Source organism: Spizellomyces punctatus (assembly GCF_000182565.1).
Source record: "Spizellomyces punctatus DAOM BR117 chromosome Unknown supercont1.6, whole genome shotgun sequence".
Taxonomy (NCBI): domain Eukaryota; kingdom Fungi; phylum Chytridiomycota; class Chytridiomycetes; order Spizellomycetales; family Spizellomycetaceae; genus Spizellomyces; species Spizellomyces punctatus.
Window position 1 is genome coordinate 1,252,228 of NW_015971542.1, and position 17,685 is coordinate 1,269,912.

The 17,685-nt window shown below is 46.3% G+C and overlaps 8 protein-coding genes across 8 annotated transcripts; 4 read left to right on the forward strand and 4 right to left on the reverse strand.

Moving 5' to 3' along the window:
• Positions 1-2: 2 nt before the first annotated feature.
• On the reverse strand, positions 3-948 carry SPPG_04230 (uncharacterized protein). Its single transcript, XM_016752473.1, has 2 exons — positions 247-948; positions 3-186 (listed from the first exon to the last, which is right to left on the reverse strand). The coding sequence occupies exons 1-2, from the start codon at positions 799-801 to the stop codon at positions 103-105; spliced, it is 639 nt and encodes a 212-aa protein (XP_016609178.1). The 5' UTR covers positions 802-948; the 3' UTR covers positions 3-102.
• Positions 895-3,577, forward strand: SPPG_04231 (T-complex protein 1 subunit eta). Its single transcript, XM_016752474.1, has 9 exons — positions 895-1,228; positions 1,341-1,494; positions 1,587-1,693; positions 1,767-1,892; positions 1,957-2,009; positions 2,081-2,420; positions 2,484-2,939; positions 3,002-3,173; positions 3,235-3,577. The coding sequence occupies exons 1-9, from the start codon at positions 1,208-1,210 to the stop codon at positions 3,465-3,467; spliced, it is 1,662 nt and encodes a 553-aa protein (XP_016609179.1). The 5' UTR covers positions 895-1,207; the 3' UTR covers positions 3,468-3,577.
• Positions 3,504-4,881, reverse strand: SPPG_04232 (uncharacterized protein; the record flags this gene model as incomplete). The annotated part of the gene is made up of 5 exons (XM_016752475.1): positions 3,504-3,902; positions 3,958-4,119; positions 4,184-4,412; positions 4,495-4,680; positions 4,756-4,881. Coding segments are annotated over 5 exons (916 nt in total), but the record flags the coding sequence as incomplete, so codon positions are not given.
• A 136-nt stretch (positions 4,882-5,017) lies between these two features.
• Positions 5,018-7,047, forward strand: SPPG_09182 (uncharacterized protein). Its single transcript, XM_016757339.1, has 4 exons — positions 5,018-5,152; positions 5,242-5,341; positions 5,425-6,065; positions 6,137-7,047. The coding sequence occupies exons 3-4, from the start codon at positions 5,862-5,864 to the stop codon at positions 6,938-6,940; spliced, it is 1,008 nt and encodes a 335-aa protein (XP_016609181.1). The 5' UTR covers positions 5,018-5,152; positions 5,242-5,341; positions 5,425-5,861; the 3' UTR covers positions 6,941-7,047.
• Positions 7,048-7,168: 121 nt separating this feature from the next.
• On the forward strand, positions 7,169-9,632 carry SPPG_04235 (SNARE-binding exocyst subunit SEC6). Its single transcript, XM_016752476.1, has one exon. The coding sequence runs from the start codon at positions 7,279-7,281 to the stop codon at positions 9,571-9,573; it is 2,295 nt and encodes a 764-aa protein (XP_016609182.1). The 5' UTR covers positions 7,169-7,278; the 3' UTR covers positions 9,574-9,632.
• On the reverse strand, positions 9,585-13,542 carry SPPG_04236 (uncharacterized protein). The gene is made up of 18 exons (XM_016752477.1): positions 13,359-13,542; positions 13,161-13,299; positions 12,879-13,103; positions 12,795-12,810; positions 12,690-12,732; positions 12,610-12,631; positions 12,450-12,538; positions 12,198-12,380; positions 12,075-12,126; positions 11,946-12,014; positions 11,728-11,886; positions 11,252-11,660; positions 11,075-11,180; positions 10,871-11,001; positions 10,630-10,809; positions 10,513-10,575; positions 10,428-10,451; positions 9,585-10,363 (listed from the first exon to the last, which is right to left on the reverse strand). The coding sequence occupies exons 1-18, from the start codon at positions 13,420-13,422 to the stop codon at positions 9,743-9,745; spliced, it is 2,595 nt and encodes an 864-aa protein (XP_016609183.1). The 5' UTR covers positions 13,423-13,542; the 3' UTR covers positions 9,585-9,742.
• A 687-nt stretch (positions 13,543-14,229) lies between these two features.
• On the reverse strand, positions 14,230-15,312 carry SPPG_04237 (uncharacterized protein; the record flags this gene model as incomplete). Its single annotated transcript, XM_016752478.1, has 5 exons — positions 14,230-14,329; positions 14,391-14,430; positions 14,505-14,687; positions 14,745-14,870; positions 14,941-15,312. The coding sequence occupies 5 exons, from the start codon at positions 15,310-15,312 to the stop codon at positions 14,298-14,300; spliced, it is 753 nt and encodes a 250-aa protein (XP_016609184.1). The 3' UTR covers positions 14,230-14,297.
• A 141-nt stretch (positions 15,313-15,453) lies between these two features.
• On the forward strand, positions 15,454-17,677 carry SPPG_04238 (uncharacterized protein). Its single transcript, XM_016752479.1, has 5 exons — positions 15,454-15,800; positions 15,905-16,063; positions 16,162-16,425; positions 16,511-17,220; positions 17,288-17,677. Exons 1-4 carry the CDS (start codon positions 15,622-15,624, stop codon positions 17,202-17,204), a joined length of 1,296 nt encoding a protein of 431 aa, XP_016609185.1. The 5' UTR covers positions 15,454-15,621; the 3' UTR covers positions 17,205-17,220; positions 17,288-17,677.
• The last annotated feature ends 8 nt before the right edge of the window (positions 17,678-17,685 follow it).

Sequence of the window (17,685 nt, forward strand, 5' to 3'; positions counted from 1 at the left end):
GAGATTTTCATACGTTTTTTTTTCTTTATTATGGATATGTACAAGGTATTTGCATATTTAACATGACTACAAGGTTCAGTATTCAGAGATTAAGCAAGACTGTCAGCTCATGGCCTTATCATAGGCTGCCCAATAGTCGTCATCAGAGTCTACTTGATCACTACCACTAGCCTGAGTGGCATCGACCTGTGGAAGCAGGAATTGTTAATAAACTGCATGAGAGACAATCTTGAGTTGAAAACGTACAGGCTTGTCATCCATCACCAGATCGTACGATTCCCAGTACTCCTTCTCATCATCGCAAACGTCTTTCACAACGAGTGATTCATTCTGTCGCCCTACGGCGTCGACAGCTTCCTCCATACTTTTTGACCAATCCTGACAATAGGCTTCTAAACCAGCGGGCGTTTCCAAAAGGTTGTGGAACAACCACTTATTCTCCACCCTGCAGAGAACAACTAAACCTGCTCGTCCGCTCCACCTGTCACGCGCAAAAGGAACACAGGCATGGACGGTTTCACAGTCCCATACCCGGTAATACACGGGAGTGTCTGGCGGCATATCCTTTGCTGCATCCCATAGCTGAAGTAACTCTCGCGCATTGTCTTTTTGCCACTGGAACAGTTCGACCGGGTCTGCAAATGGGCTACCGTCCAACAGTCGGTGGCGATCCTTGACAAATTTGGATGACAAAAGAAGCAGCGGTTGATACGCCTCTGATTGCAGCAGTGATACGGCCAGGGAGGCAACACGGACAGGATCACATAAAGCCGTCGAGTCTGGAAAGCGCATTTCCACCATATGTTCAACTTGCAAGTCCAAGTCGTTGACGGCCCTCCATCCTGCAGCACACGTGACAGTCTTGACTAAGCCAAGGAGTGTCCGAAATCTTGTCCGAACAGAATATTAAACACGCCCTTTGAGAACAATCCTTTGAAAGGCCCAATTCACGTAAAAGCGCAGAAGGCATCTCCCATCCATCGCATCCATCCATCCATCCCGTCGTTCGTATTGCTAAATCCAAAGATACGCCAAACGAAATCGTTTCCATCCATCCATCTGCCATCCATCGCTTTTGAAGATTTTGGATTTATTTCAAACCAGCTGCAAAACCCGTCGCGACAAACTGCCCAGGACCGTGAGTCACGCGCCTGACACTAGGACCCAATATACGATCTAGATCCTTATCCCATCTAAAGTTTCCACAATGAACGGAATGCCAATGATGGTGTGTATGACAGTGCTTTTGCAATGGATTTACTCGTCGCGTCAAACTCTATGGCGCGCTCATCGGGAGCGTAATGACTGTGAATGCGTGCTAACTGTCTTTTATCGGGCAGCAACCACAAATTATCCTCCTGAAAGAAGGAACGGATACGTCCCAGGGAAAAGGACAGCTACTGTCCAACATCAACGCTTGCATTGCTATTGCAGACACAATCCGCACAACGCTTGGACCACGAGGGATGGATAAACTGATTGTGGAAAACAATGGTGCGCAGATGCGGACATACGTTTCCCCCTTGTCTTTTGGGACAATGATGGTTGAAGTGTTTTCGTCCAACTTACGCGCCTCTCACAACTAGGCAACGTGACAATCTCGAACGACGGTGCTACCATCATGAGGCTACTAGATGTTGTCCACCCAGCCGGAAAGGCACTTGTAGATATCTCAAGAGCGCAGGACGCGGAGGTGAGACGTCAGCGGTCAAACCACTTGCTAATGGGGTACTTTGTTAACCTAAAAACAACGTATTATCACATAGGTGGGCGATGGAACAACGAGTGTAACGCTTTTCGCAGCCGAGCTCTTGAAAGAGGTGAAATCCCACATTGAAGAAGGAGTGGCCCCGCAGGTTATCATTAAAGGCTTCCGTAAAGCATCGACATTGGTATGCCCTCAGTATCTCAGTAATGGCCATACATCTGTTTTTTAATGTTCCGTGTTCTCTACAGGCCGTGAACAAAGTGAAGGAACTTGCGGTTACTGTTGAACGTCAGAACGCAGCGTAAGCCAATCTTTATCATGTCACGTCACTACGTGTGCTGTTTCATTGTCTCACCATTATTCATTCTTTAGTGAATTCCGTGACCTGCTGGAGAAATGTGCTGGAACGTCCATGTCGTCAAAGTTGATTCATTCCCACAAAGAATTCTTCACAAAAATGGTAGTTGATGCAGTACTGCATCTGGATCAGGAAGAGCTCAATGAAAGGATGATTGGAATCAAGAAACAGCCTGGAGGTGCTATGCAGGATTCCCTGCTCATTGATGGTGTTGCGTTCAAGAAGACGTTCTCCTACGCTGGATTTGAGCAGCAACCAAAGAGCTTTGTAAACCCAAAGATTCTTTCTCTCAATGTTGAACTGGAACTAAAGGCGGAAAAAGATAATGCTGAAGTTCGGATAGAGGAAGTGAAGGTAGACTATGTTTTTCTGGTCACGATAAGATACTTTCTCAATCTCATATACTTTGTTCATCAGGAATACCAAGCGATCGTGGATGCCGAATGGTCCATTATCTATGATAAATTAGAGAAGATTGTCGCCACGGGGGCAAAGGTTGTGTTGTCGAAACTTCCTATCGGAGATCTTGCGACTCAATACTTTGCGGACCGGGACATATTTTGCGCTGGACGTGTGCCAAATGAAGACTTGATTCGGACGGTAAAGGCTGTGGGTGGTAGCATCCAGACGTCAGTAAATGACATCAAGCCCGAGCATTTGGGAAGCTGCGAGCACTTTGAGGAGAGGCAGATAGGTGGCGAGAGGTACAATCTCTTCAAGGGTTGCCCTCAAGCCAAGACGTGCACTCTTGTCCTTCGCGGAGGAGCTGAGCAGTTCATCGCCGAGGTAGAGAGGAGTCTACACGATGCTATCATGATTGTTAGGAGAGCCATCAAAAACAAGGCGGTGGTAGCTGGAGGTGGTGCAACTGAGGTAATTTGAGGTGATGCTCATCTTAGGGATGACGTTCGTACTTACGACTGTTTTATCACTAGATGGAATTGTCAAAATACTTGCGCGACTACTCCCGCACTATCGAAGGAAAACAGCAAATGGTGATTGCTGCCTTTGCAAAGGCATTGGAAGTGATTCCGCGTCAGCTTTGTGACAATGCTGGTTTCGATGCCACTGATATCCTCAACAAGCTGCGTCAAAAGCATGGCCAAGGTATGGCATGGGTAGTCGCTTCCTTCAGTATATGTGATGAAGCTTACGATTCCTTTCTCAGGTGGTATATGGTATGGTGTGGACATGGAAACTGAAGATATTGCGGACAACTACAATGGATTTGTCTGGGAGCCTGCGTTGGTCAAGACCAACATGATTTCAGCAGCCACGGAAGCAGCGTGCTTGATTCTGTCCGTCGACGAAACGGTCAAGAATCCGCAAAGCGAGCAGCCGGGTCAGGGTATGCCACGCGGAGGTGGCCGAGGCCGGGGACGGGGTATGCCAAGGCGTTAATGTTTGAATGATAAATGCAGAAGGAAGGATTGTAGTGTTGAAATTGGCTCTTGTAAATGACCCGTTTACTCTTGTTCCTAATACAATTTTTGTCCATAATCGTTGCACAACATGCGGTCTAAACGGCCTTTGAAGACTACATCTCGTTGATGGCAAGATATACAAACCCTCACATTCTTTGAATCTAATTACTATCTCGACTATTCATCAGCTGGAATAATTCTATGAAGGTATCAACAAACTCTCGCACACAAGCACAAACTTGCCGTCTGTACCGTCTGTTGATACCCCAGGTTGCGTTGATTGTGATTCATTCTGCGGTATCTTGGGTCCCAAGGCTGCCAATACACTTGCCACCCAGTTTGCATCAGTCAATGGCGACAGATCTTCCGTGCCTTTCTTGTGAACCTCCCATGGTGGAGGTTTTGGCAATTTCTAGAGCTCTCTTCATTAGTATGTTGGCTTTGCCAATTCATGACAATGCACATACCGCGCGAACTTTGCTGTACGGTTCCTCGCGACTGGAATACTCTCGTAATAGATGATTTGTACCAAACTGGTGATAAAAGCGGGTATCATTTATTCTAAACAACACATCGTCGACCCGTAGGAAGAACCGCAGCAGAATCAGAAAGCATGATGGCATGACCCGCTTAAAATGCAAACGACGAGTTAAGAGCCAAGGTTCATCCAAATGCGTTATGCAGATGGCGTACCACGCGTAAGCTAAGAATCGCAGTCCCATTATCTGCCAGCTCATCTTCATATAAAATCAGTTCATCATAAAACATGATCGGATCTGGGCGTTTGAGACGTTCAATATCAATAAGTTCTTCCGATGGCTTGAATTCACTTCCAGTGGACTCAATCGTTCCAGTATAGTCGGTCGTATATGTCCAGTCGTAAGGTTTCACAACATCTTTAATCTTTTCGTGGGCTGCCGCGCTGCAACACATGTATATTAGCTGATGAAGATCAGTTTCCTTTCACACATTCTAAGTGACGGCAGATCAATCGGCTTTCTAACCTTTTTTGGGACCAATGATCTGCATAAGCGACTTTTATTCCTTCTGCTGCAGCTGGGGACGCATCTACTCGCTTCAAGGCGTCGATAGCTTTGAAGGTGATCTGCAAGCCGGATTCATGGCACAGTGATAGGTGGTTGTTTCCAAAGAGCATTTCAGGGTTGGGAATAGGGAGCTCTTGGGATGCTCTGTAAGAAAATATTTGCGGTGTTCTGGTTAGCTGGCTTGGAAGGGCAAGGAAATAGACATCTAGGGGATCATACCTGTCCAACTCGCTCGAGTTATAAATGGGCGCTTTGCGGGTGGTAATTGTCCAGCCATTCAATTTTATGCCAGTCTCTTGGCCGTTGGCAATGAGCACGGGTTCTGTAGTGGATACTGCCGTCATGGCTGGTGGAGCAAGGTTGCAAGATGACCGTTTTGGCCGTCAGCTCAGAGTCGATCGCGGACGTCGCGCCACATAAGCCACAACCTCGTGAAGCCAATCATTGAATGCACTTGGTCTTTTGTACGTAATACGATGAAAGCTTACAGCTGAACGGTTATCGTTTTCTTGTTTTTCTTTTGTTCATCGCTTGGTTCGTTATTTGCAGCAAGAATGACACACCGAGATATTTGGTTTTCGCACCCACGCAAATATGGGAAAGGCTCTCGCCAGTGGTGAGGTTAAAAGAGTTTCGACACACAGAGAGCAGTAGATAGTTTCAACTAGTACCACTGGTTGGATAACGCCATATCTATTTTTATAGCCGAGTGTGCTCCCATCAGGCTGGTCTAGTCCGCAAGTATAATCTCAATATCTGCCGTCAGTGCTTTCGGGAGTATGCTTTGGACATTGGTTTTATAAAGGTAACAAGTGTGGCATATGTTTCCAATGTTTGGAGAGGCCAGCACTGAGTCAATGACATTCATGCATGCTTTTGATATGGTAGTATCGATAGCTAGCTTATTGTGGAATGGCCTTCAACCAGGTTGGGAGGATTCACGATCGTTGTTACATCCCATCTGTCTACATTAAGTGTAGCCCTGCATTTTGCACATCACACGCCCTTGCGGAGACCCGAGCGCTACATTGTGACCATGCATCCTTTAATAGCCGATTAGGTTTCGGCCCAAGAGAGCGATATGCTCCATTTCGTCGCAGCTCCTCGCTCGTTATGGTGTGGTTTGAAGGCCCAATTCTTCTCCGCGTGGGTTTTGATCGAGGTCACGTGGTTTGCTGACGTTGGGTGAAATTGTTTCAACGGCAGCCGTTTCTGCACATTTGCAAGGAAAACAAAAAAGGATGACGGTTGGGTGTTCATAATCTCATATTCTTTATTTTCATTCTGCCGACGTTTTCCACATCCTACTTGGTGACTTTCTTTCTATGGCCCAAGCACCAGCCCCGTTTCCGCCATGCTTGACGGATAAGGATTGTGTCGTCACTGGTGGGTTGGCTCCGAAATGCGTTATCAACGGTGCGGCCGGCGTGTGCTCTCCAAAAAAGTCTAGCACAACAAACACGCCAGCGGCAACACCAAAAGCGAACCAGGCGGGCAATAAGAGTACTGGGGGTGTCTCCATACCAATGGTAAGCAACATGGAAGGAATGATCAGTTGTCCAAGAGTTTGTCCTAATACTGCTCTCGAAATCTGCCCCAGATAATTGGAGTGGTAGCAGGCGCCGCTGTTTTGCTAGCGATTGTGATTGGATTCCTGATTATACGAAAGAGGCGGGCACGAAGGGCTGCAGACGATCGGGAGAACACAAAAGATATTGAACAAGACGATGCACCAACTTTCATCAAAAAACATGCAGCCCGCTCAAAGCGTAAGACTGCTCAAGAGGCATTCAATAACCCGACGTTGGTACCTGTGGAAATGTCTTCTTCTCCATTTACGCCTGAACCTATCCCACCGCCTCCTCATGCCACCGTCACGCCACCGCCAATCCACGCATCAAGGACCAGCATGGCAAGTTCTCGCAGTGCGAGAACTGCTTATATTCATCCAGTAGCACCACCGCAAGCACTACCGGACGGGCCTTCCCACGACACACTTCTTAGGCACGCTGCAAATAACCCCTACCCGATCTACCAACCCATGCCATTAGGGCCCACGAACCCGCACGGCCTTGGCTTCTACTTTACCGCCTTTGACACGACCTACACAGGTACACTTGACACTGCCACGGGGCAGTTTAGGTTCAATGACCAGTACCAATGCGATGATTACTACTACAAGTTGAATGCAGTGCCATATTATATGGAATCCCGACCAAGTACAAGTGGAAGCGGAAGTGACTATGGGCGCGAGGGTTCTACAACTTTGTCCGCCTCTGGGGATACGGCAGTGGATTCTGAAAAACAGAGTCCACGAATGGAAGCAGCGTACAGACCAAGTTTAGACAGCGGCAGACCCACTTCCGTTTTCGTTGATGCAGGATTTAGACCACGGGGGATGTGAGCAGGTTTCGCAACGACCCGAGGGCGTTGAGTATACTGATACTGACCGATTAGTAGGATGTGAGCATTTGTGGGACACTGTACATTGAAGGAATTAGTGAATATATATTATGATTTTTTTTAAAAACTATCTGTTGGATAAAAGGAGCAAAAGGATGATGAGAAGACCTGATTAGCTAATCAGCAACTGAAATCGCGAAAGACTTTCGTTAGCCAGCATTCAGTTGGCCGAAATCCACCAACCACAATATACTTGTACATACCACCATTCTTGTATCTTTTAGTTTTTTGCTCCTCATAGGTTTGGGAGTCTTTGGTTAGCTTACCTTTCTTACTACCATGACCGCCGCTGTACCTTATACCGACATCAATGCCAATCTCGCTTCCGACTTTGTTGCGGACGCCACAGAAACCGCCGTGTTTCGTCTAGCCGATATTCTACGACACCCCGACGACTTGACAAACAAGCTTGTGTCTGTCCGTAAACGCTTCGCCCTTGAGCGCGCAACAATTGACGCGCAACTGAAAACCGCAGTGGAGAGTCAACTGGATGATGCGCAACGAGGACTAGATACGCTAAGCTCTTCAAAAGATGAAACGGAGCGCATAAAAACCAATCTCTCCAACATTGATCAACTGTGTGCTGCTGCTCAAAACACCATTCGGAATTATGGGCGGATAAAGAGGATCTCGCGAACCCATCAAAACTTTGTTGCGACAAAGCAGATGGTGGAACAATTCCAGCAGCTAAACAGTCAAGTGGCACGGATACGAGGTCTACTTGAGGAGGATTCAAAGGAGCTTCTAGGACCTGCTCCTAATCTTCTCCTCATCCACTACAAGTTGCAGCAGCTTGAGACTTTTCGAAATAGTACCCTGGCCAGAGCACGACGGTCTCCCGCCGATGTTCTGAATACTCTTCACGAATACTTTCACAAAGTGGACCAACTTGAACACGAATTCGAGGAATATTTGTTTCGGCTCGCCCGTCGGACTGTTGATCTGATAAAGGGCGGCTATGCATCGACGGTTGTGAGGATGGTGAAGATAATAGAAACGGAAGAACGGGCTGATGAAATTGCATCCGTGCAGGAGGTTGTTTCCCCATCCTCCATAAACTCGGATGATCATGTCTCCGATGTAGATCCGTCACAACCACGGCCAGTCAAATCCTATCGCATCAAATTCTTCGATGCCCTACGTGATGGAATCGTTGAGGAGATAACTACGATGTATTCCAAAAACAAGGATGATCTGTCAAGTTTGTTGGCAGATTTCGACTCTGTAGTGGATAATCTCATTCTTGTCCATGATGAGGTCGTCCCACGTTTCCCGGAACGATATAATATCTTCCATTTCTATGTTTTGGAATATCACCGAGCGATATATGATACCGTCAACAAGATAACCTCGTCCGCAATTGACGCTGGGGATATCCTTATGCTTTTGCGGTGGGTGCGGGATTACTATTCGTCCATGTCTTCACGTCTAGACGTCAGTGAAGAACTTCTCGAGCCGCGTTTACTGGATGGAAAGGAAGATCAACTAACAGGAGACTACGTGAAGCTTGTTCGCTCGAAGCTTGCAGAGTGGCTTTCTAACATTCTTCGTACGGAAACTGTGGACTTTCTGGAACGGCGACATGCACCCGAGACGGATGGGTCAGGGAATTACCTTCTTACGGGCTCTGTTATTGTATTCCAAATGTTCAATCAGCAAGTTGATGTTGTGTCCTCCTCGTCTCGTGGACAGCTGCTCTTTGATGTTATGCAAGAGTGCTGCGTGACTCTTGACGAATTCCATAAAGCCTGGACGCGAATACTAGACACTGAATATCAAAAGTTTCTTGATAAATCACCCGACCTGGCAGAAGGACTGCCTGACTATATTGTGGCACTGGCCAATGATTGCCTTCGGAGTAGCGAGTTCTCGGAATCGTTATTAGAACGGACGGAACCTCTGATTGATGGGTCGTTTCGGCCGCAACTGTCGCAGAAAATCAAGGATGCCACAGACGGGTTCATGAAAGTATCGCGGCGTGCATCTCAGATACTCGTGGAAATTGTAATAGCTGATCTTCGTCCTGCGGTTAATCTCCTACACTGCCAACCACAATGGTACGACCAAGATTTGATGCGTCTCGTCATTGGCACTCTAGAGGACTACTGCGATGATTTTCACGTAACGATGGCGGAACTCCTCTTCAACCGCTTCACAACTGAACTCATGGATCGAATGGTTGGCTGCTATATTGAATCTCTCCGAAACAAAAATGTCAAGTTTCGCATGCCCATGGCCACCGAAAAAATGCGAGCAGAGCTGTCACAAGTCATTGATTTTTTCACCCGTTACAAAACCGCGAAGCGTGTCAAAGCGGCGTTTGAAGTCATGGAGAAAATTATCGGCTTTGTGGAGAGTTCTCCCAAGATGGCTTTCCTGGACTTTTATTCCTTGTGGAAAGCGTACCCCGACTGTCCAATTGAATTTTTTGAGTGGTTGCTCAGTAAGAGGGATGATTTGGATAAGACGCAGGTTAGAGAGGTGATGGACGCGTGTAGAAGCAAAGCTCAGGAAGAACGGCCTGAGCAAGTACAAGTGCAGCCTACAATATTTAGCAAGCTGAAACTAAAATGATCATCTTATGCCTTTAAACATGACGTATTTGTATGTACCTCGCGGTCCATGATACCAGTTTTGGCCAGCCGTAGGAGTATCTTTTAGCACAAAAAGTGACCGTGAGACGAACGTGCGGCTGCATTGCATTATAACTTCACTTCTACTTTTCTACTACATCTAGCAGCATTTAAACGTTTCCGGACGTCATGGCCCTGGTCGAGATTGGCCCTTTCAGTGAGTCGATGGTATGCGACTTCCGAGTGCAGCGGACACTCTTGAAATGACCTATCCATTCGTCAAGACTCTCAGGCGTAGAGGTCTGCAATTCCCACACCAAGTTATTGTTCAGTTGGATCAAAAGGCAATAACCTGACTCGGGTGACTTGATGACGTTGAGAATTTTGAGATCTTCTACTTGTACGGTTGTGCCTTTGTATTCAGATGCCTCTTCGAGAGGAATCTCTGCAACAACGCTTCGGTTGGGCACGAGGATGATGGACCGTCGAACCCATCTACTAACACCAATCAACAACTTGGACCTGGCAATGCGGACGTCAGCATGTCCTTCTACCACCTCCACCTTATCCAGCTTGCTAAATGAGTTAGTTCCAATCTTTTCGGTACTCAATTCGGATCCCGAAAGCACTGCTCCATTTCCGGTGGGAGCGTCATCCTTCATCAGTGGCTGGTGCGGAGAGACAAGCAGAGTCTTCACTTTCGGCAGGAAGAAAATTCCATAAACAAGAGATGTGATGACGAGAATACCCACAGGGATCACCAAAGGGTTTCCCGTTGTCTGGGCGATGATCTGAAGCATCGTACCATGTGTCAATATGGGAATAGTCGTTACTGTATCAGAGCAGTGTACCTACCGGAATGATCACCACAAACGTCACCTAAAGTGTCATGAAAATGTCAGAGTAGATCGACTTGATTTCAAAAGCGTGACACACTCACGATATTGTACATGGCAAGGCCGATAAGTTTCGACTCGTTGTAGCGTGCCGCTACGTTGCGGATCTAGGAGAATGTATAAATGAAGGCTCACCCATCCACATCATTATTAAGACTCACCGAGTATGCAAGGAGTGTAGTCGCTATGAGAACGAGGGCATTGAAGATGAGAACCACAGCGCTAAGTATATCACGCGCAGTTGTACCGCCCATCGAGCATTCCCAGTACCGAGTCGTTGTATTAACGGACAAGATATTCGGCTTTGGAGGAGCAACAGTGAGCCAGATTGCGAGAAGCAGCTGGTGGATACACAGTCGTTAGCAACGGACTTCAATTAACCTTCGCTAGATCGTGGCGTACCCCTTCAATAACGACGATTCCAAGAGCAATTCGCAACGTCTTCAGGTCTGTTATCTTCCCAATCCGGATGCGAGCTGCAAATATAGTTCGAATGCGCCAAGTCTTTGCGAGAATACTGCCGTTTACGAGGCCTACAAGCACATCAGAAAGGCAGTTGAGTATCAAAACTATTCCATTTTTACGACAATAGAATATCATCTGTACCAAATGACATGACCAGTGGAATTGGAATCACTCTGCAAACGTTTTCGTCCTTGGCTTTAATGTAAAGGAAGACAGTAGAGTAGCTCATCATGAGGCCAAACAGGATCTACAGGCCCATTAAGTAAGGAGCATAAGTTAAGTCTTGATATCAAAATATAGGTGGTCTTCTTGACTTACCAATTCCAAAAATATCAAAGACGAGCTTCTTACGACCGGATGATTGCGATAGCCAAAGAAGAGAATTCCGGTGATTAAGGTTATTCCCATCAGAAAAGTAGTGAATGCAACGAGGATGTTTCCAGCGGTAGTCAAATATTCGATCGTGTCCGCTGGTAGAGTGATACCCAAGACCAGGTGTAACTGGACAAACAATGTAGCAAGCGCGCTGGATGCCGACACTTGATCGGAAAGGATATTGCTGACGGTGACGAATACATCTGAGGATACTTTATCGTAGGAAGATCCTGAAACTGCTGTTGGTCGCGCCACGGTGGTGACGGATTTTAGAGCGTTGCACCATACAGAGAAGTTACCGGCGCAAAATGTAGTGTCATCGTACAGTGCTGGGTGTGTAGGCCAGTAAGGACTAAATGAGTTGAGGAAAGTCTGTTAGATGTGCTCCCGAATTGTTTCTACATATATTATGAACCAACCTGTACTGCAATGCTCTATCGCGTTGATATTGGTACGATGTCAGGAAACTTGCGGCAATGACGGCCGCCTCTGGCTTTGTGGTGAATTTGTTCACCCCAACGTGCCATCCACCCAGTGTGGCCGCGGTCTGTCCTTCACTGCATCCTGGGAGTGGAGCTCTGGTTGGACGTGGTTAATTTGGCTCGCCATCGCAAGATGCTGCAAATGAGAAACTTACACGCCGACAATGCCTCCCGCGTCTAGTTGTCCGCTCATGGGTCCCTCCCGAAAATCGTTGTAACCGTCCCTTGAATGCAACGTATCAGTTACAGTTTCCTTTTTCGATCCGTGTATACTGAGTAGCTACCAAAAGCGCATGAACACGGCTTGACCACTAAAGAACTTCTTCGTTGTATCGGCTGTAGAAGAACCGTATTCGACGAATGTCAGACCAGAGACTGAAGTCAGAGTCTTCCAAGGGAAAACAAACCTTCACGGTACATGAGTACATCTGGGATCGTGATTTGACTTTGAGATATCCAATTTTTAACCCGTGTGAGCATAGCAGCAGCCGAGGGGCGGTTGATGGACACTGTTCCGTCAGGTTCAATGATACTTCCACCTCCACAACTAGCGATAAATTCTACTGCGTTGCATGTGAGACCTTCGTACTCTATTCAGAGTGGTCGAGTGCAGATTAGAAATCTGAGATTTAGAACTGGTCAAATGCTGATTCGCTTACGGGCGAATTGTCCGACCCATCCTGTCAATGAGGAATTATTCTCATTAGCAAGAACCACTTTAGCCATATGTTCCATTTCATCCCACGTCCTGTTCAACGGCGAGATTGGTGTCAGTTTTTTTTTGCTTGTTTTCGATTCTGACGAATGGGAATCAATTACTTTGGCGGACTGGTAAAGTTTGCTATAAGGTATGAAGTAAGAATCACAAGCCCCACAAAAAGGTCGCTTGAAGTCTTTACCTCGGGCTAGCAAATCCTTGCGATAATACATGAGACCCAGATTCTGAACAGAACCTGATTTAGTTTACCAATGCATCATAACTCGGGCTAAAGCAGAGGATGTACCATGTAGGAAGGCAAACTGCAAACCAAGGACGGCGTGAGAGGACTGTAAATGATACATATACCCAGCTTTGAAAATGATCTTACCCTAGAAGACGTCCCTCCACCACATCACTAACCAAAATGTGTTTATCTTGGGTTGCAACATTGCTCACAATGCTCGGATATGGGCTACTGAATTCGCCGTTTTGAGAATATTTTCCAAGTTCCAGTAGATAGGGCGCCAATACGGCAGTATAGGCGATATCAAAATTGTATAGATCATAATTGCTGCTCTCGATTCGTCCGAGCGTTTTCATGACACCCAAGTATCTAAGAAAGGAAATATCAGAAGCCCGTAGTTATGATTGTGATCAAGATGCTACCTACTCTGCTGTGTCGCTACTGGCTGCCTCATGAATTTCAATTGTCACGCCAGATGTCGCACTCCAGGCTGCGTAATACTGGTCAACCCATGTTCTCATGGATGCCTCTTGCTTTTGCGTTAAGATCTTGACGACGGTAGCATCTAAGGAATATCCAAGATTAACCTTCTCCACTCCGATGGGGATGCGCACGGATTCATACTGGCGGCATGGCAGAGAAAGAGGATAGATAGTGCCAAAAGTACCAAAGGTCCAAAAGGCGGCATATTAGAAAGGTATCAAACGCACAAGTTATCAGATGAATAACTCTATGATTTTCAGTAGGTCCCTGTTATACGTCAACTTCTAGTGCGAAAAGGAAACAACAGAAAGCCTTGATGGACGGAGTTTTTTGACAGTTTATGTGCTTTGGGTATCCCATGTGTTGATGTTTTTATGTTTTTCAACTCAGCGGTGAGGTTCCGACTGTCTCTGAATAGTTACCATGCGCGCCCTTTCAGTTAGACTCTGGATCTGCCGGCTCTATATCGGCGAGTCAGTACCCGGAACCCACATGCTTTGTTCTTGGCTTTATGTGCGCACCTGAGATTCCATGAATTCCTAGTATTATCACGCTCAAGTATGATATATAAATGCATTAAAGTTAATCTAGATCTGGCATCACCAAAAAAAATGGTATTTATCCATGTCCATTTATACACTATGGGGATTTCACTGGAACGGTTGCTTTCTTGCCTGGCTCTGGATTTTCACATGGCTCATGGAATATTAACCAACGATGAAGACGACCTTCCAAACTTTTTCGTAAGACTTTGTTTGGTCGGGCTGTTTACGCGAACCAATATGCCATTCATGGAACAGGACCCAAGGCTAAAAAACCTTGCTCATCACACAGCCAAGAACTTGGCTCACGGTGCGGGTATCGGAGCGGAAGAGCGTGTCCTTCTAGAAACGTTGGAAGACTATCCTTCTCTTCTTTGGCCATGTGGAAAGGCAAGTCAATAGCTTGGTGGAACCATATGCCAGTCAATAGACCGACCAAGCATTCACCAGGTACGTTTTCATCACCTCACTCGGACATCTTCAATATTTATAAAGCATCGAGAAGAATAAACTTTGTCCTCGACATTGAGCGAAACAATCACGGTACAGGCTTGGTCCCGGAGACCAGTCCTATGGGACAGAACATTTTTGGTTCGTGACGTGTCAAAGAACAATATAATCTCAGGCTTACGTTCCAGCTGCGCCAGGGATTCCCGGAGGACCTCTCTTTGCTATAGCAAACGGACAAAATAATCAATATTAGAACCTGGTAACGGTAATGCTGTCCATATCAGCAGCTACATACCATTTTCTCGTCGGCCAAAATCTCTCTAACGCGAGAAATGATGGTGGATGTCAACTGTTTTTGTAAGCGTTCCCGAACGTCAACTTCATGGCGAACCCATGCATCGAGGACCCCCTTCACTTGACGGTAGAGGGCGACCTTTTGCTGCAATTCGTAAGCTTGTTCCACCAGGACGACCATTTCCTAATATCAATGGAAATTATGGCATTCTCTAATACTTGGCAGAATACGTGACCTAACCTTTGACATGTCAAACAGGGCGTCCGTAACGTTAACGATATCAGACATTTTTGAGATATGGTTGACACGCTCCTGGACAACGGCTTTGTGATCTGCACGCGCGGACTCGAGTACATTTTTGATAGTCTAGCGATAATATGAAAATAGGTGTAATAAATAGTGGCACTCTTCTCAATTGCATGATAAGCATACGTACAGCCTTTTTCTCCTTGAAATATTCCAGTACGCCTTCCTTGCCGCCCCGATACCACAACCAATATGCACCGAAAATGCAAACCATTTCAAAAACTTCGGCGTCAATAATGTAGATTTCTTTGGAAATTAGATAGGCAGCCATCGAAGCTGCCACAAGAACCGAGCTAGACTTTGCGGCCAAGTTATCACCGGGAAAAAGCTCGATTAACGATCTGGCTTCTAATTTCGGGTCAGGATGCTCTGTCCCAACCGTATGCGTGTGCTGTAGACGCCATGGTAGACATTTGGCTGTAGCAAATTGAGGAATCCTAGCAGCTGCAGTATTCCTTGACAGTTGTGTTGCGCTCCTAATGAAGAACGACCGGAAAGCCATGGTCAAAAGCAAATGTAAAATTATGACGAGATTCAAAAGTTAAGCCAAGTTAACCCTATATCCACGTGATTATGTTGTTGCCATGGTTGCATCATTATGCTAAACCTCACTTTAAAGCCCTGCGCTTCGCAAACCATTGGAAAGAGCAGATCCGCTGCATCCCGTCGCTCTACGCAGTTCCGCAAACTGCGGGTCGAAACTGCCGGCAAACGTGAAACCCCCAGTTGGATGCGGATTTTTTAAATATCATTAAAAGCGGCTCATTGAAATTTGCCACGCCGTGGCAGAGATCGCCCTCTCTTGACCGCCATGTCGAAACGACCCTTTTCATACTATTACGATGATGGTTCACGGTCACGAAGCTCTTCTCCATATCCTGCTGCTATTCCCCCGAATGATGCAGAGCTGACCTTGTCGCTAACTGGGCCTCACAGTAAACCTACCGTTGCATACTTTTTTAATGAGGAGGTTTCCGCATTTCACTATGGGTTTGTATCTAGTTTGTTAAAAGTGATTCACTTTATATGCAAAATCCCTTTTGCTGGTTGTCCTGCAGTCACTGATATCTCTGTACCATATTCTGATTTTCTAGTGAAGGGCATCCAATGAAACCTGCACGCCTTGCTTTAACACATAACTTGGTGATGGCCTACGGACTAGATAAAAAGATGCTTAATTTTCGCCCACGTGCTGCCACAGATGACGAGATTGCGGTCTTTCATGAGGATGATTACATTGAATTTTTGAAAAGGTGGGCAGAAAGTTACCGTCTTTCAAAGGAATATGGTTTTAGCAGTCTACCCTTCATATACCTGGTGCTAAACATATTCCATTCTTTCGTGTATAAAGAGTCAACCCGGGAAATCTGCAACACTACAGTTCGATAATGGGAAAGTTTAATATTGGGGTGGAGGATTGTCCAGTGTTTGACGGAATGTTTGATTTTTGCCGGATATATACCGGCGCTTCATTGGAGGCGGCACGAAAGCTAGTATCCGGCGTATCAGACGTCGCTGTGAATTGGTCTGGAGGATTGCATCATGCAAAGAAATGGGAAGCATCTGGGTTTTGTTACGTGAACGATATTGTTCTTGCTATACTTGAGTTGCTAAGGTAGGACGGGTACCATTGAGAGGGGCGCCGCGTTTTAGTTTCACCTGCTGTCAGAACGCTCACTTCTGTTTATTTCACTTCACAGGGCATTTCCGCGGGTCCTGTACGTCGATATAGATGTACATCACGGTGACGGTGTGCAAGAGGCTTTCTACATGTCTAACCGCGTGATGACCGCTTCATTTCACCGATACGATGGGCACTTTTTCCCTGGCTCTGGCTCAATAGAAGAAAAGGGAACTGGCAAAGGCAAATACTACGCAATCAATGTACCTCTTGCAGAGTATATTGATGACGACGCATACGCATACGTTTTCCGCAACGTTATGACGGATATCATGAGTATGTTTCGTCCAAGTGTTGTAGTCCTCCAATGTGGTGCAGATAGTCTAGCATCGGACCGACTTGGATGTTTTAATCTCAGTATACGGGGCCACGGACAGTGTGTACGGTTTATGAAGAGTTTCAATGTTCCTATGCTTTGTCTCGGCGGGGGAGGTTACACTGTCCGTAATGTAGCCCGAGCGTGGACATATGAAACGAGCGTCTTGACAGATACTGATTTGACGAACGACTTGCCAAATAATCCATATATGAGCTATTACGGACCCGACTACAAATTGCACGCACCCATTGTAGACTCGAGTGCGGAGAATGCAAATAGTAGACCAATCACTGGACAGCATTCGGGAAAAGGTGCGCGAGTACTTGCGGTATGTGGAGCATGCACCCAGTGTGCAAATGCAAGAGATCCCCTCGGGTGTAGAAAAGTTGTTTGAATCTGGCGATTGGGAGGTAGGTGATACGTTTTGCATTTTGTGGTGTGTGCTCTTGTTGATTTCGGTGGTGGCTTGGCGCGCAGGTTGATGATTTAGAGGATGCTGATGCGGATCGGAGGGACGATATCGGATTTTACCGTCCCCTACGAGGAAAAGAAAAGGGTCGCGACGACGACAGAGAGTATTATGACGGGGAGGAAGATCAAGACGGGGACGTGCACGACGCAACGGACTTTGAGGATGATGAAGATGAGGTGCTGGATGTGTAAATGGCCAGAAGCAATTGCTCTGGCAGGGAATTGCCTTTTTTTTTTTTTCTTTTTTATCCCGGCGTATTAGACCCGGGCGTTGGATTTTGTTGCATATATTCTATAGGATACTGACTGTACATAAACGCTTAATCGACGCTGATTACTTGTCATAGAGAGAATACACACAATGTTGAAAAAAAGAAAAAAAGGCTATCTAATTACATTGTATG